Here is a 24,604-nt window from a genome sequence, read left to right as displayed (position 1 = left end):
AGGTTGACTTGATCTAGTGCTGGTGGTAATCCCCCCTTCGAGCAGATGGCTGGACTGGAGATCTCTAGAGGCCCCATCCAGCCAACATTTCTCTCGCTCAGTGACTTTCAGAAGTCATCATTTTTTCAAATTGGAATCGCAACTACTTCGTCTACAACTTACCAGAGAAAAAGTCACTAGCTTTTAGATATCGGGAGGTTGTAATAAAGGTATAAAATACCTCTTCTGCACATAGAATGTGGGTAGACGGTAGGACACTGCTGATTCTGTTGCAGAAAAGTACTGGCTTACTAGAAGTCCTGACAAAGTCGAAGAGATTCTTGTCCTCTCCCCGCTGTTTAACAGCAGCTGTTCTTTTCTTTTGAGACCAACCAAAAATGGGCCAAGGAAGGACATACAATGTCCATCCTGACTAAATCTTTGAAACAGAATCAAGGGTACCAAGAGCTACGGACATTTTAATCTATGATGTCCAGTTAATGTTCTTCAGTCATTTTTCCACGTTTCACGGAACAAGCAGTAGCTGTTCGTTCCTCTAAGTTAGTCTGAAAAGACAAGAGGTTTTCTTTGTACCTATGGTAAATGGTCTGGAGTGCCTCTTCAAATCGGCGCAGCACTTTTGGTGGAGTGGGCCATTGCACGTGCTTGCCGTAATCCTTCATTAGCCTCACATTGTGAAAGCGTCGGGCAACCTCATGGATGTAGGCCTTCACTTTGTAGTGGCGGTAATACTTGAGTATCGTGAGGGCGGCCTTTGTTCTCTTGTAGCGAAGGCGAGCCAAAGTGCCCCTCCAAACCTAAGAGTCAGTGGAGAAGACGGTTTTAGCAATAAAAAGCAGGATTTTTTTTTTCTTTCTGTACTCCTCCTACACTGCTGAAATCCATGAATATATTAGTTTTATATTAAAGGAAGTGACTTCTCTGTGCCAATCAAATCCAATTAAACATCACTGAAAAAACACCGCGTTTACCAGTGTATCGAGAAACAATTTTAACTCTGATTATAAAAGATTACTTTGAAAATAGTTTGGGGAATATCTACTTTGGCCGTGCGCTGAAAAGCAAGCAAATATGCAAACCACATGATATCCTCCCAACTTGCCGGATGGGAGACGAGCTCCGCAGCGAGTCTTATTTGTGCCTGGAGTGCACCACAGGCAGAAAACACGCCATGTTCTGGGCTTCTCCTTCCCACACCCTGTGCAAAGAGGCGCCCTGGGACCGAGTGCAGGAAGAGAGCGGTGCTGGCATGACCATACATCGCTACCGACTCCTCGCTTGAGGACCCCGCGCACGATGGAGCATGGCGGCGCTCAGCCAGGCTGTGCTGTTTCTATCCTGTAACCAGAGAAACGCGTTGTTCACCTGAGCGCTCTCCGGCCGACATGCACGTCCCCGAGGGATTCGTCAACAGCTGTACTTTCCCTCTAATATAATCTGCCAAGATGAAGATTGTATTTTTGTTTCCTCGTAGAATTAAACTGGAAGGATAATGAGTCTCCTGCCTACGAAGAGTGCTTCGCTGCCGCTACAGGCCCTGCTGGAGAGTTTATTTCCCTCTTGAGAAACATCCCATAGCACCACTGATGCATATCAAGCCTTCTATTTACAGAAGAATTAATTAATTACCCGAGGCAATTTCCAACATGATATTCACTTCATGAAGCTGATGTCAAAGGTTCTCTTGACAGCTTTACTGATAATCCTAATATCTGGCTGGGAAAAACTATACGTAGCAAGCAGTATAGCAGAAGTGAGGGGGTGCTCTTCTCTACACACTCAAAATTCAAAGAGGAAATAGAGACTTTGGGTTCCAAACCCCTCAAAAGCAGAGGATTCGCTTCTTCCAAGATCTGTCAGAGGAACTCCTCCTCTTTCTCCTTTGACCTCATGGTCCTTGTGTGGGACATCTCCCATTTGCGACAGACAATCCAACTGGGGAGGCGCTTGAGCACCCGCCACTTCACTGGTGTGATGCTTACAAATATCTAAAGGGCAGGTGTCAAGAGGATGGGGCCAGACTCTTCTCAGTGGTGCCCAGCGACAGGACAAGGGGCAACGGGCACAAATTGGAACACAGGCAGTTCCATCTCAACACGAGGAAAAACTTCTTCCACCTGAGGGTGACCGAGCACTGGGACAGGCTGCCCAGAGAGGTTGTGGAGTCTCCTTCTCTGGAGAGATTCCAAACCCGCCTGGACACCATCCTGTGTGACCTGCTCTGGGTGATCCTGCTCTGGCAGGGGGTTGGATGAGATGATCTCCAGAGGTCCCTGCCAGCCCCTGCCAGTCTGGGGTTCTGTGTCTGATGCTCCATAAAGTACATTTGTGTTCCAGTATGGCACGAAAGAGTCAGGACCCTACACAACGTTGCCCAAACATCTGAGAGCAAGGCTGAGCCAATCCATCCCTCACTTTTATTTTATCATCTCAAACTGACTGTAAGCATGCAACCTCCAACACTATTCCAGGATAGAGCCCAGTCCTCAAAATGGTACGAAGTCACCTACAGAAACCCTTTGCCATTCTGCGGATCATTTAGCATGGTGAAGACCAAACTGCAGCTTCTAAGCCTGAGAAGCAGATGGAGCCCAGCTCAGTCCTATACATTGCATATTGTATATGGTAGGAAGAGGAGGAGGGAAATACTCCTGGACAGCAAAGTGTAGGAAAATGCAGCAAAGCAAGTAACCAGGGGAACAACTCAACACATGCAAGGTGACCGAAGGCAATGTGCTCCTTACCAGACACCAGCCGCTGCCCGGAGTCCCTCTCCCGAGGAGGGTGTGGGAACAGGGACTACTTCAGAGACGGCAGGAAGAGCTGGGGAAGTGAGGGACGACACGGGATGGCAACGGGAAGAGCAGGAAGCACAAAAAGCAGTCCTTGCAACCATGGCAGCAAATCAGCTCTTACTGCCCAGACAAACAGAACCGGCAGGAAGAGCAAGTGCGAGTAGAACGGCGAGTAGTGGATCGGGACTGAAAATCCAAACACTGCATCCATATAAAATAATATCTATCACTTTATTTATTCTGTGAAATCATTAGCAGATTGAGAGACAGCAGCATCCCCTGCACCACATATGCTGTTCTTAGTATTCCCTTTTAGCGCACTCAATTCGAATTGTAGTTTTAGTTCCATGTAACCTGCATACCACGAAGAGATACGAGAACGTTGCTATGTAAAGGGCCTCTGAGAAGCTCAGGGCTTCCTGAAGCCACAAGCTAAAACTGACTTGTACAGGGCCTGGATTTCACCCAAAGTGTGATTTAAACCTAGCACTTCCACATCTGAGGACATATCAGATTCAGAAACTGTATGAATTTGACAGAATCAGCAACCAGGATAAAATAATTGAGCAACTAAAGAGTACTGAAGCAATTTGTGCCCTTTTTGAAAGAAAAGTGTGGAAGACTCAGATTGCTTGAGACATTTGAACGTAGACTGAAGTGTCACAAAATGTACCTGCAAGGACTCTACAGAGAGTAAACATGATAAACAGGGTAAAAATCCTACTGCCAACTTCTCATTTTTTAATTTAATAAGAAGAGAAATGAGGAACGAAGGGTTCCAGGTCGCAGCTAAACAGCCTTCTGAATGTTATAAAGGATCTCAAGAAAAGAACGCGCATGGTAAATTTGTTTAAGATGGTAAAGACTTTGTAGAGCTCCACTTCTGTCAGTTTTTCCCCAAAACATTTTGAATTGTTTTTAGATACAGAACAAAGTCTTGATTTTGCTTCCTTGATGTAGGCACGCTCTTGAGGAAAGTCTCTTGCTGTGGTTATTTTTCACACCAGCCAGGCATCCGTGGAACAAAGGCGCTGTAACAGATTGCCCCGATGTTGTATCAGCTGCATCGCTGCAGAAATTGGCTTCACAGCAAGAAGTGTCACAATTGCTCCAAACACTAGCCTTCCAAATCCAATTATCCAGCCGAGGCATGCCCCTTGGCTACACGCAAGCAGTAAACTATTAATGAAAAGCATGTTCTCAAATCAAGTTGTCATAACTGGATAACCTGACTCCTAGTAAAGACCTTCCTAATAGCCACAACGGCAGCTCGTCCCAAAAGTAAGGAGAAAGCCAAAGATAAGAACAAACTTTTCCCAGGGAATGGGGTACGGACATTTTTTAAAATTAATTGTTTTTCTAGCGCCTTAGTTTTTTCTTTTCAAGCACAGGGCTCATTTCTGCTTAAAGCAGCCCATCAGTAATGTTGAGCTGCCAAGGCAAGCTGACTGCCTGATGGTCTCGCAGACTCTTCCCGCAACACGGACCCTTCAAACCTACAAACAAGAGGAGGTTGTCAAAGCAACAAACTCCCCTTCAGCAGCCCACTTTGCATACTCTGTGCTGTGCAGTTGTGAGCAATGGGTCAGAACCACACACAAGACAAACGAGGATGCTGGAGTGTCTCCTACCAACACGCACCATTCTCATACGTGAATACTGGGAAGAGTGCTCCCTCTTCTCAGTCTACCTTTCCGATTCTTCCCCCCACCTCCGGTTCGTAACTCAAGAACATTAAGCACTGTTAAATGAAGAAGAAAAAAATATTTCCAGTGTTAAGTTTATCACAACATTTAGCAGATATTCTACACAGTTTCTCATGTTGCAAAAGTGACTTTTCTGTTACATGCTGGAGGACAATAGTAGAGCCATGGCCAAATACAGGAGAACCATGTGCCAAAAAACCCAAAAGAAAGAAGACCTGTACATCCAGGATTCTACTTTCTTTCGTCTCTCTGTACCCAAGATAAAGTCCAAGTTCAGAAAGGATTCAACAGCTCACACGTATCAGCTTTCTGAAACTCAACCACTAGAGAAGAGCTTTCAGCTTGAACTTAAATCAAAGCTACGCACCAGCAAGCCGGTAGTTTCAGCACTTGCATTTAGCAAACCTTGCACGGAGAGGGTAAACAAGCCTGAGAATCGCAGTGCCCTGTATCACCCCTCCTACAGGCAAGGAGAAAACGGCACTTCCTTTGCCACCATTCTGCAGCCTTCGTTTCTGGTTAACCCGGCTTCGCACAGCAATGAGACTAAAGATAACCCTGTCCCAGTCTGACCTCCTGAGGTTGCCCTGGTATCTTCTGAATCTCCAGCCAGCTTCAACGAAATCTGACAGAGGAACTGAAGACTCAAAGAGGCAAGTCCATATATCCTTCAGGAAAAATCAACAGCAGGGTAGAGCAAGCCTCAAATTAGAGTGACACTGCTGGAAACGCTTCAGAATGAGCTCAAGAGCCATCTGCCTTCTCTGATCTCCAAATCCCAACCAGCACACGTGAAGCTCGTAGCCAGGCACAGCTCCACGAGACTGCATGCCAAGCCAAACAGGTAGAGGACTGCAGAAGGATCTGGCAGTATTTTGGGGGGGTGACGAGGTGTGCAGGACCCAAGGGAAGGACGTGATGAAGACTGGAGAGCACTAGCAGTGAAGCGGTCACACAAACAAAACTGTTGTCACCGCGGGGTGTGAGGACAAGCCCATTGGAAGTCAAGCTCACAGAAAAACTTGTTCAGTGACAATTTCCAAAGGGACACACTGAAGAGCAGACTCCAAAGCAATCGATTGTGTCATCGGTTAGCGTGGTGTCTAGCGACCAAGCAAGAGACACCGTGCAGGACACGCTATGGGAGAGACTGTCCTCTCCAAGAGCTGCCAAGGAGATGAGGCAGGGCAGGGCATCGGAAGGGGAATAACCAGCACCATGTGTTGGCTCCGCAACACGTGTGCGTGGGGAAGGTGACCATGAGCAAATTAAAGACTCAGGAGCAGAAACTTATCAGCAAGTTTACATTGCAAATAGAAAGAAAAGGCATTTCTAGACTTTTTTTTTTTAATTAAAATTATTCCCCCTTACCCCATCTGCACCAACAGTCTCTCCACATCTCTTTCAATACCTCTGCCTTCTCCTCCATGCTTTGACTGCCTAAAGGTCAGGAGAAGAAAGATTAAGAGGACAAGTGAAATTATGACTAAAGGGCTAGGAGGATGGATAGAGAGAAAGGAAAAGGATGGAAAGCAAAGTCTGAACAACACAAGAAATTCAGTGAAAACTCCTGAACATTAGAAAGGGTGTATCTTGTTATGGCTGCTTCCAGTGAAAAGAGCTCCTTGCTGTTTGCTTTCCCACATTCCTTTTTTTGACTCCTTCGGTGAGGTGGAAGCGACCACTGGGACCACGAAAAGCTCCAGACCAAGAGAGTCTCCTGCGCAGCTCCGGGTGCTCGGTGACCCCGTCGGTGGTTCCCCTGCTCCCAGTGCGGCAGCTTCTGAAACCGGGACTTGCACAAAATGAAATGGAGCGTTCATCCAGACCAAGAGTCATGTCTTGTCTTACAGGATGTACTGAAATGTTTTCTGAAGGATGTTTAATTCAGGTGGTTTTTTTGATTCAAATTTAATAAATTAAAATTCAAATGAATGGAAAAGGAGATCTGGACATGCCTTTAGCATCAGCTTAAAAACCTCAGTGAGCTTCTATCAAATACAGATCAAGTGCATCACCATAGCAGAATATAAATCCTACATACCAATCTACTTCCCATTAAAAAAAACAAACAAACAAACAAACACAACCAAAAAAGGAAGGAAGAAAGGAAAACAATCAAGTGGGCCCTGCAGAGCACAGGGAAAACCAGCAGACCAGACAGGCTGGGCCCTGAACGCCGAGATCGTCTCGCCTGTAGCTCTTCCATGGAAAAAGGGATAATCTAGATTTGACCTAGATGCTGCAATCTCTGCAAACATAGAAGAAAACCCACATAGCACGCAATCCAAACATAAAAGCAAGCAAACAAATGCCCAGAATTCAGCAAACAAACCGAGCTCGTCTACATTAAACGTCAGTGTTATATTTTTGAGCAGTTCTGCAACTAAGTAAACCTTGGAAAACTATTTCATGCTTGCTGTAACACAGCACACCTCCTCCCACCAGGCCTCCTTCGCACTAGCCTGAACTGTTTCGTGATCAATATTTCATGCTGCCCTAGCACAAGCTGCCCTCCAGGCATCCAAACTGAAAAGAATAAAACAAAACCTAGCTAGAAATTCACACAGGCGTGAACCTTCCTGCACAGCTTTAAAGGATCTCAAACAGGAAAGGTTTATTAAATATTTAAGTCAATAGTGCAGCGCAGGAGCTGCATGCAGCTCTGCCACGGGGTCCTCTGAGGCACTGCAGTTTGAATAAACGCTCAAATCTGAAGCAAGCTTTAATTATACTATTCCTGATTGCTTTGAAAGGGGTCATCTCCTCTGGAGATGGAGTGGCTAATATTCACACGCAGCACCCACCGGGTACTTGGCACACACCATGACTTGCGATCTGCGTTTTCCCAATTCAAGTAAATTCAGATCCCGTAGAAGGTTTGAGGCAAATGGTTTTAAATCAAAGCCTCCCCATTCTAATAGATCACATTACAGAGCATATAAACAGCGAGTAGGAAGAGCTGCTTAATTTGCTAAATGCTATTTTCTCTTTTCACATGAGTCAGCTGAACAACGTTCATTCTATCGCTCTGCTTAATAGAAACAATACTCCACGAGCTAGGAAAGAGAGAAGGGTCCCACTCGGAGATTAATTAGATTGTACTAACAAGACCGTGTCCAATAATAAACATAAAAATTATCAAAGGAACAGTGGTTATAAGCAAGTGGCAGACATGAGACTCACGCACGTACACGTGACGTGCTGGATGCAGAGCTGGCCTGGGTTTCTCCCGCAGCTCCTTCTGCTGCTCAGCAACGGCTGCAGCAAATGTCACGTCTCCTTCAAGGCCAAACCTGAGCTGCTGCTGCTGCGGTTCAGCCTGAAAGCTCTTTGCCACCCTCCTACTCATCGGGACCTACCTGGTCCATTTGGGGCCCTCAGGCGTGCCCTATCGGCAGCGCCCCACTGTCCTGGTTGCACTCTATGGAGTTTCCTGGTTCTGGCAACGAGCAGGGAAGGAAGATGTTGGGAAAAAGGATGAGCAGAGGAAGGGAACTGCCACAGCTCCTGTATTAGGGAAGCAGAGAAGCCATTAGAAGGCAGCAGGAACCTTCTCTCATCCCATGAAAAATCAAGGTAGCGTTTTTCTTGCTGAAGATACAAAAACACAGATCATTTCATAATCTTCAGTGTTTATTGCTGGCAAAGACTGCAAGGACAACCAGAAGCACAGAACAACCTCTAAATGTGGAGAAGTTAAATAAGCTAGGACACTTCTCTGTGGGAAGAGAGGACAAGGTGACGTGACAGACATCCAGAGTCCTGAGTGAAGTCCTGCCTTGTCGGTACAGGAACGGGTGGCTATCAAGAGAAGCTGGCAGATGCAAGGACCCAAACAAAGCAAGATCTCTCCATGCAGTGGCTAGCTGAGCTTGCCAAAGAAGGCTACAAAACCTAAAAGCTGGTGACACGTTTGAGGACAAGTTCAGGGAAGAGAAATCCAGCAGGTGTTGCTGAATACAAAAAACCATATTCAGTCTTAGGTCATCCCAAGTCCAAACGTCTGAAGGGATGAAGGAACTCCTAAGGAGAGGTACGATGCTCACTTGCCCTGCTGCTCTCCTCCGAGGCATCTCTTGGAGGCATGACCGTGCTCCCGACGGACCTTCAGTCTGATGCGGCACAGCAGCTGCTACAGTTCAAAACCTACATCGATTTAGTGAAGCGGCTGGGGATGAAGCTCCATCTACATTTCTGAAATTCTGACAGCAATGTTCTGCCTTTCGAGAACAAAGAGCAGATACAGGGAAAAGAGAGCCGTGCAAAGACCTAGAAAACATTACTTACCTTTGCCCAGATGACACAAACACCACTAAACCAGACATTTCTGCTGGGGAGGCCAGTATTAATTGTTGCGGAAAAGAAAAAATAAATTTCAGAAACATTTCAGCAAACACAGATCAATCACTATATGGTTATTTTTATCCCCATGAAGGAGTGGCAAACCCCCTCAAAGGGACTGTGACTTCTATTGCAGTGTCCTGTTGGGGAATAAGATACGCACAGAAATTGTCTGTGCATCTCTGCCTTATTATAGGCACAGTTCACGTGATCTGGTATTTTTACTATCACGTTAAAGTAAGATCTCTTCCAAGTTAAGGTTGCTGAATGCTATTTCACTTTAATTTACACCACACTGGCAGTATTTTTAGAGAGTTTGAACAAAGCTTAAAGACATCTTCAGGTGCAGCAGATTGGTACCTTTTAAAAAATGAAAAGCTCAGGAGGTAACAAAAAATTAATTCCCTTCCATGAAAACAAGAGCAATGGTTACAGAATCCGGTCTTCTCAATTTGTCTATGACACACATGAATGAGCATGAAAAAAACCCAACCCCAAACCATGAAAAGACAGAGTTAAACCTGAAATAGTCAATGGACAAGATCAGAACTATAAAAAGTTTCCTTGACAAACAAGGGACTGCAGAGATGTTTGCTGAAAGAAGCCTATTCAAGAAGGGAAAAAAGTCACATTTGAGACTGGGATTTCCAGAGGGACATGGGGACGCAGCATTCCTCCATTCCTCCGATCCCTTACGGCAAGCAATTCAGATTCCTTTTAAAGTCTTTCCGACATGTTCTGCAAACTGAAATCAAGTAAAGCAAAACCTGAGAAGCAGGACGGCGCGAGCAGCGGGCAGCAGTAACACCCAACCGCAGGCTCCGCAGCTGGCTTTGCAGTCCTCATTTATGAGAATTTACAAGCAGCGCTGCAAAAAACAGAAGACGAAAATGAAGCATTTACAGAACCGGGCAGTTACCTGCTCTGCTGCTGCTGCTGGGCACTTTGCCTGGGCTTATTGAACTCGCTCATGCACTCGCCAAAGCACAAATACATTCTCTGTGATGCTGGCAACAGGCTTGGGGAAGAGTTTGGGAGGGCTTTTTGCATTATTGGTTTTCCCCGCACACATGGGATTTAAGAAACAAAGTTTTCAGGTGACTAACGGCCATGAAGCTCAAGGGCTCGAAGCCGGGAGACAAGAGTTCTGGAACAGGCAGTTGCTGGACCATATTTTGAAATGGCGATGCACATACAGTGTCCTCTCCTCCTCCCTTGCTCAAGAATAAACAGGTATTTACATTGATTTAGATTAGAGCATGTTTTCACAGCGTATCCTGGAGGAGAAAAAGATAATAAGCCAGTATCCAGGTGCCCCAGTGCCCCCGCAACTGAAAGGGTGGGATTCAATCCTCCCTTTTTTGCTTTCCCCCACAGGCATCCCCCCAACTGTCCCTTTTACCAGCATGAATGTTCATCCGAGGGAAGGTGAGCCGGTTTTGGAGCTAACCTGGCAGAAAATACTCCATTTGGTTTTTGGGAGTTTTTTTGGTAGGAGGTGGGGGTTTTTTGTTGTTTTGGTATTTTTTTTGGAGGTGGGGGTGGGGTTTTGAGTTTGAGATGCCTCAATGCATTCAGTGGAAGCGGACAGGTGACGTTGGTAGCACGGGGGAGGGAAGCAGCACGGGAGAAGCAGCCGGATCAGTCCGCTAAGAGATCAGCTTGGCCATACTGCCAAGCAGCACCGTCCACACAGCAGCTCCATCCAATTCTTCACTTTACTTGGTCCTGAGCACCCACATGCTGCTGCTCTGGAAGGAGCTACAGCATCTCCTCTCACAGCTTCTCCCTGCCAAAGCATGTCGAGATCAAAGCCTCGGTTCAGGGTACAAATCCAGATGTAATTACAGACCTATTTCCGCTTACATTCAAAACTGCACAAACACATTCCCTCAAGATGGTAAATGCCTTGAGTCCGGATGGCAAACGCATTGCATCACCTTTTATTTGGGTCGCTGAACCGAAGCCCTCATCAGATTATTACTGCCTCTCCATAATCTGACGTGAAAACGCCTCCTTTGTCAGAGCGAAACCTTCCCTTTGTGGTTAATGCTTCCCAGCGCACCATGCTTCAAGGACTCATGGGGATAGAGAAGAAAGGGAAGGTGAAACATTAAATTATGACAAGTCAGCTGTGGTTCTCTTTCTGCTCTTCCCTGCCGGGTTTTGGGAAATGTTGCCATGGTGATTGCAGCTGCGGGGCTGCGAGCGACAGCTCTCCCGAGAGCAGCCTCTGCAAACCGGGTACGGAGGATGCCGTACGACACCCACGGCGTGCACCGGGGCCGGCGCTGCCTCCTTCCAGCCGCGCTCACCTCCTGGGCTTAGGGGGCTTCTGCGCACGAGGATTTTTGTCCGAGGAGGTGCTGGGCTGCAATACAAGAACAATTCTTGCTTCCCCTGCATTAGGCAGTAAAGATTTAGTGAAGCGATTACCATATGCAGCTGTACTGGTCTGATAAAATTACACTGAAATAGTGCACTAAATTATATTGACAAGATACATCATCTTTGCATACCGCACGTGCTGGCTGGCTGGGCTTTTTTTCTTGAACAAAGCACTATTCTGCAAAGCTAATGAATATGTGGGAATGTTTCCAAGGGCAGAAAAAGCAACGGGGTTTTATGGCAGCTTTTTTAAATTTTATTTTTTATTTTTATTATTAACATTAGAGCTGCTCCATTTGCATTCATGAAGACAATCATAGAGATGGCAAGACCACAGGTATAGTAAATAAACTCAGATGCACCACATAAAAAGAAGTGATGTTCTAAAATTACCGTCTGAGTTGACTCCGACAGTGATGTCTCCACTGCCATATGGGTTTTCTAATACTGGACGGCTCTCCCTCGCTAAATTCTCCTGGAGCCAGCAAGTTGCCACGGCTAAATCACATCAAATCACATCTGCTTACTATGACTTGGTTGGGTCTGAAGGAAAATCACAGCGTGGAATCCCACTAACATTTTATCACAGGAAAAAAAAGGAGCGTTGAAGATAAAGCTAAAGGAGAAGACACATCCAGGAGAGATGGAACAAAAGAAAGTAAAATTATCTACTTAAAATGGAAGTCAGTTTTAATTCAATTTAACCAAACTCTACAAAGCAAATTCTTATCGTTGCTAAACAAAGGAACCAGCATTATTTTAAGGGTTAAGGGTTACTCACGTGACAAAGCTCTTAAGATAATTACTCAATCTCTTTTTGAAAGTCCCGTGATTTGTATGAGACCAATACACCACATAATACAGGTCATTAGAAATCAAGACGTACATTCAAAGACCAAGAAACAGAATCACTACATGCACTATATGCAGATCCTTCTTTCATTTAAAAGCATTCCTGGGCAAAGAAACATGTTATTGGACCCCAGCTTGCGATCGGCTGCTTTTAAGGGTACACCTTACATTTTCTGTCAGCTTTTATCACACAAGCGCCTATTGTCACAACAACACATTTTATCTCCAGTTGTCTTTTCCTTTTCCCAAATTCAAATTTGAGGAACTCCAAGGCAACAGAAGGCTCAATTATTATTATTATTTTTTTGAATCAAGTTAATCTCTCCTTTTAGATATAATCTTGTGACTCACAGAAGTATCACAGTTTGCCTTACTCGGCGCCTTTAGTTCTTAGAGACAAAACTAAAGTAAGGAAAACACAGCAAATATTGCATTTTCCTGTGAGCTTTATATGAACAATTGAAAGCAAGTTGAGAACAGAAATTAAGATACAAGCAAAACTGCCTTGATGCTTTCCGAGTATAGAGAAGGCCTCTTCGGATCCTTAGTCTGATTTTATTTTTTATTGTGTTGACTGTTCCTTTTTCAGCACTGCCAGTCTCCAACTGCCCCATCTACTGGCGGCAGAGCACGGCTGGTGCATGAACACAGGAGTGATCTGATACGGAAAATGAGATCTAACAGCAAAACAAGAGAAATATAGAAAATGGAAGGAAAATTCAAGCATTTCCCAGACAGCTTTACACTGCACAAGGTATCTCACCACATACCTACAGACATCAACCCAACCCCTGCTCTTTCGTTGATGAGTAAGCATTTAGATTCATTCGTGTTTCTTGTCTTTAGTTGCAAGTTCCAGGACTCTAGAGAGCTCCTCTCCACCACTTCGCAAGCATTTTGGAGCACGGCTGAAGAACATCCAGTAAGTATGAACAGAGATACAGATGAACCACAGCGGGGTGAAGCTCCAGGAGCTTGTCTTTTCCCCACAAATCTTTTCTTAGGTAAATTAGAATCTCACCAGAGATTTCTCAGAGAGAAATAACAAGATGACAACTCCACCTGTCCTATTTCAGTACTTAGTGCAGAAGAGAAAGATGCCTCCGTGTAGACTTGTATTAGTCCCTCTCCACTCCAGGGAGAGGAGAAGATAGGGGAGGGAGGTTTGTGAAGCCATAGGACAACATGTAGGGAATTTAACTGTTCTCACTTTTGCTGATTGTCGCAACAAGAGCAATCCCAAAAGCACTGTAGTTATTCTATATAGCATCCGGCACACCTGATGCCACACAAACCCACTACAGCAAAATCCCTCACAGAGCCGGGGAGCTGACCCATTACTCCTAACCAGGTACTTACCTTCTGGAGGCAAAAAAAGGATCTTTAGCCCTGCTCTCCCTCCAAGGCTGTCGAGCCCAGTCCAGATCACAGCCCAGACTACATAATTCTGAAGTTTCCATCTAAAGAAAAGGCCAGAAAACTCACAAAAATGGATATGTTGCTGTCAAAATTGTGCCTCACGCTGTTCGGTGGCTTTTATCTGAAGGAGGAGCTTCAGTGCTCACCTTGCAGTGAGACATCATCTGTTTCCACAGCACAGACCGGGTCTTTTAAATTATTCTTCAGTAACTGCACTTTTCAATTTCAAAAAAGGCCACCTTTCCATTCCTCAGATGTTTAATATGAAAACTCGGGTCACCCGGGAGCAAGGTGTCCCCCCGGTAGCTTTGTTCAACAAAGAACTCGTTAGCTTGCCTTATACCACTACGGGAAGAAAGAGAGACTCCAGATTAGCAGCACGACCCAGTGAACTCGCTGAATGCGCCAAGCAAGCCCAACGTGCTTGGAAAAGTGGCTGCAGACAGGGAAACTCCTCCCGAGAAACCAGGGCGAGCACGGTGGGAGTGCAACTAATAATCCAGAAACACCTGACCGAGGCATACGAGAGGGGCCCCGCAGATTAGCCCCATTTCACTCCAAAAGAATAAGCCAGAATAAGCTTTTGGAAAAGTTATGCTGACGTTTCCAGGGAAGAGGCCTGGAAGAAGATGACAAGTAGTGCAAGAAAGTTGTTGTGAAGCTCCTCAGAACACTGTTAAAAAACGGAAAAAAACACTGAACCACAAAGCTCAAAACCAGGCAGGTCCAGCATCCTTCAGGCAGCCTGAGCTTTGCATTTCCAGAAAAACTAATCACATACATATACACAAAACGTACAAAATTCCTTCCTGAAGATAAACCATGCAATCTGGCATCACAAATACTAACAGAGACGCAACCCTGGACTTGATGCTTTCTCCTTCCATTCCGGTCAAATTGTTTTGCTTTCCAGAAGGGGAATCAGATCAAATGCGTTGAAAACGCAAGAAAAGTGTTTTCGCGAAACTATTAAAGCTTGCAGTGGGTAACTTTTCCTTCAGGGTCTTGTTACTCCTCACCAAAAGTGGTTCAGTCCACCAGGTTTAGAAAGTTTGTGCAAACTTACATGAACTGCATAGCTTTACAGCAGGCTTTTTCTCTGTGCAGTTTTTATACCCATCTGTCAGCAGTTTCTATTTCTGACAGGCAAAAAGAGTTTCAGAAGATCTCGTTTCCCCAAGTTCCAAGAATGACAAAGGAAAAACACATTTTAAGAAATACATTTCTAAAAATCTTGAACAGGTCAACAAACCCTGCCAGTTCAAAGTCAGTTCCACCATTTCTGCAGCTGTGGCATTCAGAAGCTGTTGCTCTTTGCTAGACGGATCACACTCGTACAGCACACCGTTTTCAGCAAGTACTAAAACCAGCTCTTGCATTTTTTTTCTCCTCTGGTGTATGTTGCTTTTGCGGTTACAAAACCAGCTTCTATTGCGTTGTTGTGGCCCCAAAAAGCATCTAAATGATTTAGGAGCTAGTCAAGTCACAACAAACTCCCACGGCTTATAAGAGTACCTTCGTAAGCAACGTCTGAGAATGTGTTTGCCCTGAAGTCACAGAATGTAAAATTATTTATCCTAAGGGTAAAACCAGAAAGATCTCAAGCTCAAATCCCATGTTCAGAGAGGAAAGGTCCTGTTACACAGCGCCTTAGGTGTCTCACCCTTTGTAATGCTAAGGGCCTTCTAGTTTCTGTTCTGCTGCTGGGGCAGTGGTTTCCAGAGCCTCTGCAGCAGTGTTTTCCCTTGATCCTGTGCTGTACCTCTCCTAGGCTTGCATCCGCAAACCCCGATATTGCACGTTATAGCAGGTTCCTATGGGAAGCGATTGCTGCCAGTGTGCCAACCACCCCTTCTTTCTGTATCCCTCAGCTGTAATTTTTCGTGTACATTAGGGCACTCAATAACATGGATGATCAAAGCTTAATAAACCAATATGCATGAGCATCTGGCTCTGATCATTGTATGTTCGTCAGCACTAACGATATCATAAGAAAAAACAATAGGGATTTTGCGCAGGTCCTGATAAAGCCTCAGTAATTACTAATGGAATAGTATGATGAGGGAGATGACGTGCTGCACCAGAAAGGATGCTCTGGGAGGGTGCTCATTTAGGGAGCCTGTTCTTCTCTTCCTAGCTGGCCACTGGGAAGAGTTTTCCCTGTCCCTTTTCTCACTCTGTCTTCCCTCCTCACTCCTTCCCCTGCACACCAAGAGTTTTACCATTAGAGTTGATGTACACCATCAGCTACGGATCCACTAATCAACTTTTATGCATGTAAGCCTGTCTCAACATCCATTGTGCAGCACATTTATAGAGTCGTCCATAAAAACTCTTCTCAGTTTCTAGGTAGCCTACTTTCCCTGAGTAAAGAGCAAGTTTTTTTAAACAGTATTCAACAATCTTATAGGTCCTGCAGCTCACAGCGCATCCCACCACATCAAGACCTCAATGCAGCTATAGAGAGCACTACTGAAAGAGCTTTAAAAAAATTAAGCCGTAATCAAACTGCATTATGCTGGAGTTTGTGCAGACTTGTTGCTTTTGCAAGTGAGCCTGAAAAAACAGCAAAGGTGTTTTAAGACACTTGAACTGAGTTTTTAATGCAGTAAACTAAGCTTTACCTTCTGTAGGAAGAGGACAATCCTCACGAGCATCTTGGCATGGAGGTCTTCCAAGGTGAACAGAGTTCGAGGCGTGCGGATGAAAATCTTGGTCTTGCCGTAAGCGACGTCATGCTGAAACCCATGACACTCTATGAGCTTCTTCACAGCATCTTTGTCTGAAGGGAGGTCGTGGTTTGGCCAAGTGAATTCCGAGATCATCTTGTACCTGGAATTACAAGGTACAATTTGCAAATGTAAACTTGTCATCTAGGTTCTGAAGAAGGCCAACCTTCAAAATGTTTTAGAAATAATTATCATCTAAATTCTAATAAAACTATGTGATTATAGATAGAACTGCCTCAGACATCCTGTGTAGGAATAGTGATCCTCAGAATCCAAAATGCAAGGAAAATTAATCCAACAGAGGTATGATTCTGTGGGCCACTAAAAAAAAAAAAAAAAAAAAAAAATTATTGTGAAGACCTCACTTCACTACCACAACAAACCTCCCCACTGTCTTCCTGCAGGTTTGGCAGTTCCATCATTCACACTCTCAGCAATCAACTTCAAATTGGGTTTTTTTGGGGGTTTTTTTTTGTTTTTTTGGGGGGTTTTTTTGCAAGGAAGAAAAGCTTTGTTTTGCTCACAGTCTGCGTAAGAAGCCAGCTGTAATCAATTGTTTTATCAGAAAAGCCAGGTTTAAAAATTCTGCAAATTACGTTATTGTCCAGCATTTTGGTTGTCATTTCTAACAGATTTTATTCTTTACCAAAGTAGCAGAGAGTTGAATGGCACACTTTGTGCAAACACTGCCACTGCCTGTAACCGTTGTTCAGTCGTTCCCTCCCATCCTCACTCACCAAACTCCTTTTTACACTAGGAGAGAGAATGCAGATTGGAGCTAAGCCAACTACAAATCAAATACGAAAATAACTGCATCAGACTTTGCTCTTGGTAAGAGTTACCATCCTTGCAAAGTGCTGATTAGGTGAATAGACGTTTGCAAAAAGCAACAATGAATTTTCTGCGTAAGATTTATGGACATAACCAAAAATGTAATACACGTTTTCGCTCTAATAGTACCCGCATTCATGTTCTAAATAAAACAAGCATGCAGCAATCTTAACCACTTCTCTATTTAAAAGCCCACGATCCAAGTCAAGCATCAATCTCAATGTTTTAGACTTTCAGAATTTTCAGCTACTATTAAATGGATGCGGCAATAAACCTTTTTACTGGGGAGTGGGTGCACTGCAGGAGTTACTGAACAGACTAAAATAAGCCTGAATGGAAATACATCACACTGTCGCTTTCATTCATCAAATTAGCCTTTCTGAATAGGCTCTTGAAGAGGGAAAAAAAATATGGAGGTACGCACTGTGTCTAAGCAGGGAACACCATCAGTGTGAGGGTTACAGCACGCAGACTAGGGATCTTACTGATAAATAAAAGAGGTATATTAAAAAAAAATCCCTCTTCAGACTCACAAAGCATTTTGCATTTATATTTAGCTGGCAAAAGCATTCCTTCTCTCAAATACACGTACACACAGGACATAAATATTTTACACTGATTTCTCTTTTCTATTCTCATCAGGAAAATGCTCCCGCAATAATTAATTCACTGGGAAAATCTTCCACCTCGAGACATTTACACTAGGAAAAAAAGAAAGAAAACCAGGGTGGCAGTGCAAACCCACGCTTATTAAACAGGCCTGCTCCGCCGACAGGGCCAAAAAAAAAAGGATAAATGTCAGAGAACTGAAAACTTGTCCAAAAACCGTTGAATTCTCTTCCTCCTTTACAACAAAGACAGGGCTAGGGTATTTAAAGACATCCCAAGGCAAACTGACCACCTCCCTCCTCGCCCACAGGCGGTGGGACCAGCGGTGGAATACCCTGGCAGCCCTTCTGTTTTTCGGTTGCTCCCACGGCACGTGGGGTGCAATGCCACAAACTCCTTCCCCGCAGCACAGCGCGCGACCTGGATGTCACAACGAGTCAAAATCCCGACCTCGCCGCTAATTATAGCGAGGCAGAACCCAAAATACATCCGCTCAGTGACACCGCGACCCTTCCCTGCTCCTGCGTGGAGAACTCGACGGCTTCCAAGGTCACTTCTACATTAAACATCCATTCCTACACCACCTTTGTTTCTCCTTCTTCTCCTCCAAAGAACACATGAGGTTGCTACTAGAATTTACAGTTCCCAGTACAGCTCTCCTAAGAAGCAAGATTTTTGCGAGTCGCTACATTATGAAGCTTTACTGAAAAAATACCGGGTCTGCACGTGAAGCAGGGCCATACGTTTCTCAGTTCACAGCTATCTCGGTGTCGTTTACGTGCTATGTTTAACATTGCCTGCAAATAGGCATGTGGATGCCTTCACGGCGAGTATTGGATTACTCTCGCACGCAGCCATGCCCGCAGACGCCTCGCAGGCGCCGTTCTTCCCCCTGCCCCTTTCTGAAACCCAACCGCCGCCTTTTTTTTTTTTTTTTTTTGATAGGAAGTTATATATTAAAACAAAAGAACGCATCGCATGTATTCAAGACGCACGGTCCCGACATGCGTTTCACACAACTGGAAGATGTAGTTACCAAGTGAACGCACAGCATCTCTTGTGCAACAAAAGAATATTAAGCTCTTGCTTTCTACAAATCGGTAAGGGCAGACTGGTCTGCACAGAGCTCAAAAGTTTTCTAAATTTCATTCATAAGTGTCCTTTCCAAGCTTTCCTTGGTCTTAACTGTATTTTGCTTCATTTCCTACTGGTAGATATGAGATATCAACTACCTTACAGCATTTTAGGGCTCAATAGCAACAAACTTTTCCTACAGAAAGGAAAGTTACTTTTTATAGGTTTTATATACACACATACATACATATGAAAAAATAGGCATACATGCACTCATGTATATCTCTCTCTCTATATCCTGTCCCCTCTAAGAAGAATCATCAAAAAACATAACACAGGTGTCTGCTTCAGGTTCAGAAAATCTGAAAGCTTCAGGGGTCTGTAAGGGAGTTAAATATCTGTTTATGGGTCTGAACTTTTAGAAGATCTTTTTCAAATGTAAGCAGATGACAAAGTCGTGTCCCAAAATCGCCTCTCGCTGAGTTACTCTAGATCTCCCTTCAAACAAGCCCCACAGGCAGCGCAAGAGTCCCGACCTGAAGGGCCTGGAGTCTCCTCCATGCTCCCAGGCTCCCAAGAAGCCTGTTAAATATAAATGAACAGAAATCCCTTGTGCTCCCTGTTCTAAAATCATTCAAAAAATGTGCAGCTTGTACCAAAAATCATATCCCCCAGCCCCTTTACGAGGGGTATGTCTCACCCAAACACAAGGAACGGAGAATTTTTAGCAAAAATAAAAACAATATCCAGGCCAAAAGATTAATATTTTTTTTACTTTAGAAAAGTCAGTGTAGACTGGACTCGGAGCAATTCCACGGTATGCAAATACAGTGCCTGATACCTTACACTGTAGATGTTTAATCCTACTCCAGGGTCCGGCAGAACAAATGTTCCCGTAGCCCGAAAGCTGTACCAGTTGCCGTGTGCTAATTTGGTTTACTGGCTGTAAACACCATTTCTGCTCTTAAGCTTACAGGACCTCATCAAACGTTCATTAAAAACAAAGCAGCTGTTTATATTAATAGTAATTACACAAATCTTAAGAGTAAGTTGTAACGAATTCCACATGCGAGGGCAGAAGCAGGCTCTAACCGCTGCGTACCGTTGAAGAACACTGCTACACAACACCGTAGGCTGTATTTAGTAAGCCAGACCCTTTCATTCTACTTCAGGTATCACCAAATATCCAGGCAAATCTCCACTGCGAACAGCAAAAGATCTTTCAACAGCACCTTGTTTCTAATGTGTGACATCCCACCCGCTTGAATAGGTTTTTTTTGTTCTACCCTCAGAGCCTTTTTCTCACCTGATTCAATAACAGAAGTCAAAATCAATTCACTATTTCATCAGGAAGAGGTTGAATTCTTAGTACCTATGCTAATTTAGACAATTTCAATCTAAACCATTTCAATTGTCACAAGTCTGGTAGGAATTAAGAGGGTAAGAAGTATCAAAAACATGGTTTAATGGGGTCATGTTACTATCCCTTTTTCAGACTTCCAGTTTGAAAGCCCAGAGGTTTCCTCCCGCATCGTGCGCCATCAAGCACTTCCCAAGACACGCAGCGTCTGTCTGTCTCTCTCGCTGCAACAATTAGACAATGTGCAGAGAGAAAACAGAAGTTAATTAGTTCTGGTTTTAGGGTTATGCTCTGGGGAAGAACCTCATTACACGTTCCTGCTGCAGAGAGTAATACAGCAAATGAATTTCAGCACAAAGAGGTTGAGCCCGAGCGCCACGTGTACACCTCTAAACGCATCTGCTGCCACAACACCAGAGAACAACCAGAGTGCCTGTTAGTCACGTTTTACTGTACCCAACAGCAAGCGCTAAATCAGATCCATGACCACCTCAGGACTGAGCATCACAAGCCCAGAGGACTTCAGAGTTACTCTTCGCTCAAGGGGAGACAGCCAGATCACACACCTCATTCCATCGTCCAATTTGTCCCGCAAAGAGCTGAGTCACTCGCCAGCGCCCTTCTTACCTGTGAAGAAACTTCTCGTACGTTTGGCGGTAGGCAAAGCCTGCTCGGCGGACTCTCACGTTCTCCAAAAGGCCGAGGTATTCAACCTGGTGCCTGCAACGCTCCTCGTCAAAAAGCTGCGGTGACTTCTTGTCGTTGGGCTTAATGCAACGGACGTAATAGGGTTCCTAAGGGGACAAATCAAACCGAGTTTCACTCAGAAAGACAAACATCTATGCAGACACAACCGCCTTCTCCTGAAAACACTGTGTCAGTCCACCCCAGTCACCTGAGTGAGGTTTGGAAGCTTAACGGGCGTTACAAGGTTAGAACAGAAACAACAAGACTGGCACATAACACGATCCTCCCCTTCGCACACTGCAACGATGCCTGTTACAGGATCCACGTGCTACTCGTTCGAGTTTGTCCTTTGCTATGTATCAGAACCAGTTCCACACCCTCCTCCTCCACAGACTTGGACAATAACAAACATAGTCTTCATAAAAGAGAGGACAGCTAATGTAATTCATTGCTCTGAGTGTTGGATATGGCTTTTCCAGTATCACCTAAAAGCAGCATGGATGACTCCATAATATTTAAACTGCGCAGAATTAAGTCCTCTACAGCCTGTCCCAACACGCTTGAATGATGGAAATCACCTAACACTACCCTGCGCAGGGCAAAACCCAGCTGCCTTCCATCCCAGTTCGCCACCACAAGCCCCACACCTTCCCCAGGACAAACACAAGCACGCGAGTTCCTCTCGCTGCACGACCTCGGACTTGCAGGCGGCGGAGAACGTGGGACGGGGACCGGTGGCTTTACTCCATCCAGCACAGCCCGGGTGGTCCTGCCCCACTCAGATGAGTCCCACAGGGTCACACACCTTTCACCGCCTGCACCCATGAGACAAGCCCTGTATACAGTTCTGCCGGACTGGTTTTGAAGTTTACTTTTATTTTTATGAGATTAAAGGCAACCTTCGTTTAGGTCAACACGGTCTATAAACAGCACCAGCCTGTACAGTGTGGCTATAAGGATTTTAAATGTATGTGCTTTCATTACACTGGGTTTTGAAGTCCATCCCCTTCTTTCTCTTCCTTTGCCAGCCCTTGCTATCCCACTTTTAACTTTATTACTGGGGGGGGGGGGGGGGGGGAAGCAACTAATAAGGCGGGCCTTTACGATGCCTAAGTTTTGCAAGGTAAAATTGTATTCTTATAACATTTTTTTAAGTAGCCCTTGCAAAAGAAGCGGCATATTCTGCAGGCTGGCAGAGCTGACTGCCCACCAGGTCTCATCACTAAGCCAAGGAGAACACTCAAATGAGGATCAGCTCAGAACATCACAGTATGTCCAGAACACGTCACAGATGCACCTAAACTGGAGGATTTCAAAAAAACAGTTTACAGCAATGCTAACATTATGATAAAGGCAGCCAAGCAGCCTGTCTGAAATCTTAACATTAAAAGATGTCACCTTTCATAATCACAACTAGTAATTAAGAATGAAATTTCAGCAATTTTCCTCTGGACTAGATGAGTCAAACTCATGTTTTTCTAAGGAAGGGGCACAGGAACAGGAAAACTGCAAGACAAAAAAAACCCCAACAGATTTCTACTTATCTGAACATTACATTCAGTTTGGGGTACTGCAGTCCAAATGGGATGTAAACGGCGGTGAGTCAGTTCAGGGAAGAACAAGCAAGATCAAAAATCCAGAAAATGTGACTCAGAGGAAATATGCTTTTAGTCTTGAAGGACTGAGGAGCCACATAACTATCCCAATGTTTGATTTTTATACACTTCAAGGGTAGAGATGAAGAAAAGTATATATTCAGTTTTAGGACAAAGCAGGACTGGCCTTAGCTACAGCATAAACATTCAAAGTAGGCATCAGGAGAACAGGGAATGGGAGCAGAACGTGTGCAGAAAGGAGGGAAACCTCCAACACTGGAGAGGAACAGCCCGAACAAGCACCTGCCTAGAAAAGGCAGAGGTGTCCTCAAACAGGAGATTAATTAGATGCATCCCCAAGGTCCCCTTTAGCCGTATTTTCTATGATTTGTCTATGATTTAGCCCTGTTTTCTTTGATTTTAGGTCACTTACCTAATCTCAGGATAATACAAAAGGCCCAGAACTGCTATTTTCCCTTCAGTAATATTGAAGAAACAAGATCAACCTTGAATATCCTGGCTAGTCCTGACATAACCCGGAGGCACGCAGCACTAATGACAGGCACACGGAGCTTCCACTCACGAACAAATACGAATAGCTGAACATGAGTAACAAACAGGCAAAGATCTGGAGGTCTTGGAAGAGCAGAGCCTCGTATCCTAGAAACTGATACGAGCCACTGGATCTTCTCAGGAAGGTGTTGGACTGGAACGTTTCCCTGCTTTCTTAAGCACACGATCAGCAGCATCAGGCTGTGCTTTTCTCCCAGAGGGCTGTCCTTGGGGTAGGAACACACAGCACCGAGGATGGTGAGCAAAATCCAAGCCAACCACCCATACAAGAGCTGGCAGCAACCCTGCGCTGCCTACCCTCCACGCAGCAACCCAGGAGTGCGTAAGAAGGTACGGGGAGTGCGTGGGTAAAAAGAAGGATGTGTGGGCAATATACGTTCTTACATCATCTCCCTTCTCTCCTAGTGACTTCATCTCTCTCCACAGGGACAGCTCTTTCACAGTCCCGTTTGGCTCCTTTCCTTACCAGGGAGACTGAGGCAAAGCCACACGCAGCGGAGGAAACTTGCACCGCTTCCAAATCACCGGCTGAGCCCCCTGGTAGGACAGTGCTCTCTTCATCCTGCTCTTCTTTTCATACCCTCAGAGAGCGGTGGGCTCAAAAAAAGGAAAGAGCACTAAGGACACGGCTTTCCCAGGACACCAGGAAGCCAAGCAACAGCTCTGCTCTGCGTGAGGTCTTCTACTGAGGTCACCACCGCACCGAGCACTTTCTTCTGCCATGGTAATTCAACACAACCCTTCCCTATTCTATTTGTTCTCCTTTCCTTAAGGAGACAACGGTGAAATATAATGTGCTGGTACAATTTAAAAGGTTTTAAGAGATTTACATGTTAACTTTTTTGGCTTTCTCCTGAAAATTATCTCTACACTGAAGGTAAGAAGGTTTACAAGGGTCTCCACTCACTTGACAATCTCCTACCAGCTCTCAGAACTTGCAATCTGCGTGGGTGATGATTTTTCTTCAGTTGTAGAACTTGGCTGTGCCATGGGAACGCAGCTGTCATCAGCACTCTTCACGCTCTCTCAGACATTGTGTGTCAAACTACGAAGGTAGATGCAGCCCTTTCTGAACTTCAAATCAGTGTTGGAGTAGGTTTGACATGCTCACAGTAGCTATAACTGATGAGGAGTAGGAGTTCGCTGGACCTGATGCCTGCAATTTATAAGCTCCGTATTGTAACCTCTCAGTTTTATGGCAAGAAACAAAGGCGAGGTCATTCCTCTGCTGGAACAAGTCTCCTATATGACTGGAAATACGCTGTTTAGGGAAAATACAGGTTATGCAGAGAACTCCCTGAATTACATCTGAGCCTAGAAGCTGTGCAAGAGCCTGCAGTTGTGACGGTGAACGATCTGCAGTTCTCCCCATCCCCTCTTGCTAATATTCAGCTTGGACCATGTCTCCACCCACACATTAGTCACCCTTCAGGACAGACCTACCCCAGCATTAGCAATGGGGTCACTAGCAGCAGAATGATGCCAGACCATGCCAGATCTGCCCTCAATACCATTGCGCTGCATCTGATGTCAAGATGAATATAAATGCTTTGATAAGATTAATATTACGGTTTGACTCGATGATCTTTTCCAAAGGTCTTTTCCAACCTAAATGATTCTGTATCACAAATATTCCACGTTC

General features: G+C 44.9%; 1 protein-coding gene across 4 annotated transcripts in view; it reads right to left on the bottom strand.

Moving 5' to 3' along the window:
* Positions 1-24,604, bottom strand: part of MYO1D (myosin ID) — a 160,335-nt gene that overhangs the window by 74,118 nt on the left and 61,613 nt on the right. For all 4 annotated transcript variants that reach the window (XM_075774877.1, XM_075774876.1, XM_075774879.1 and 1 more), the window contains 3 exons: positions 20,735-20,901; positions 16,129-16,336; positions 574-797 (listed from right to left, as the gene is read on the bottom strand). In XM_075774877.1, coding sequence (XP_075630992.1) covers positions 574-797; positions 16,129-16,336; positions 20,735-20,901 — 599 coding nt within the window. The remainder of the gene's footprint in view (positions 1-573; positions 798-16,128; positions 16,337-20,734; positions 20,902-24,604) is intronic.

Source organism: Balearica regulorum, chromosome 24 (genome assembly GCF_011004875.1).
Source record: "Balearica regulorum gibbericeps isolate bBalReg1 chromosome 24, bBalReg1.pri, whole genome shotgun sequence".
Lineage (NCBI taxonomy): Eukaryota > Metazoa > Chordata > Aves > Gruiformes > Gruidae > Balearica > Balearica regulorum.
This window is presented reverse-complemented; position numbering and strand designations above follow the sequence as displayed.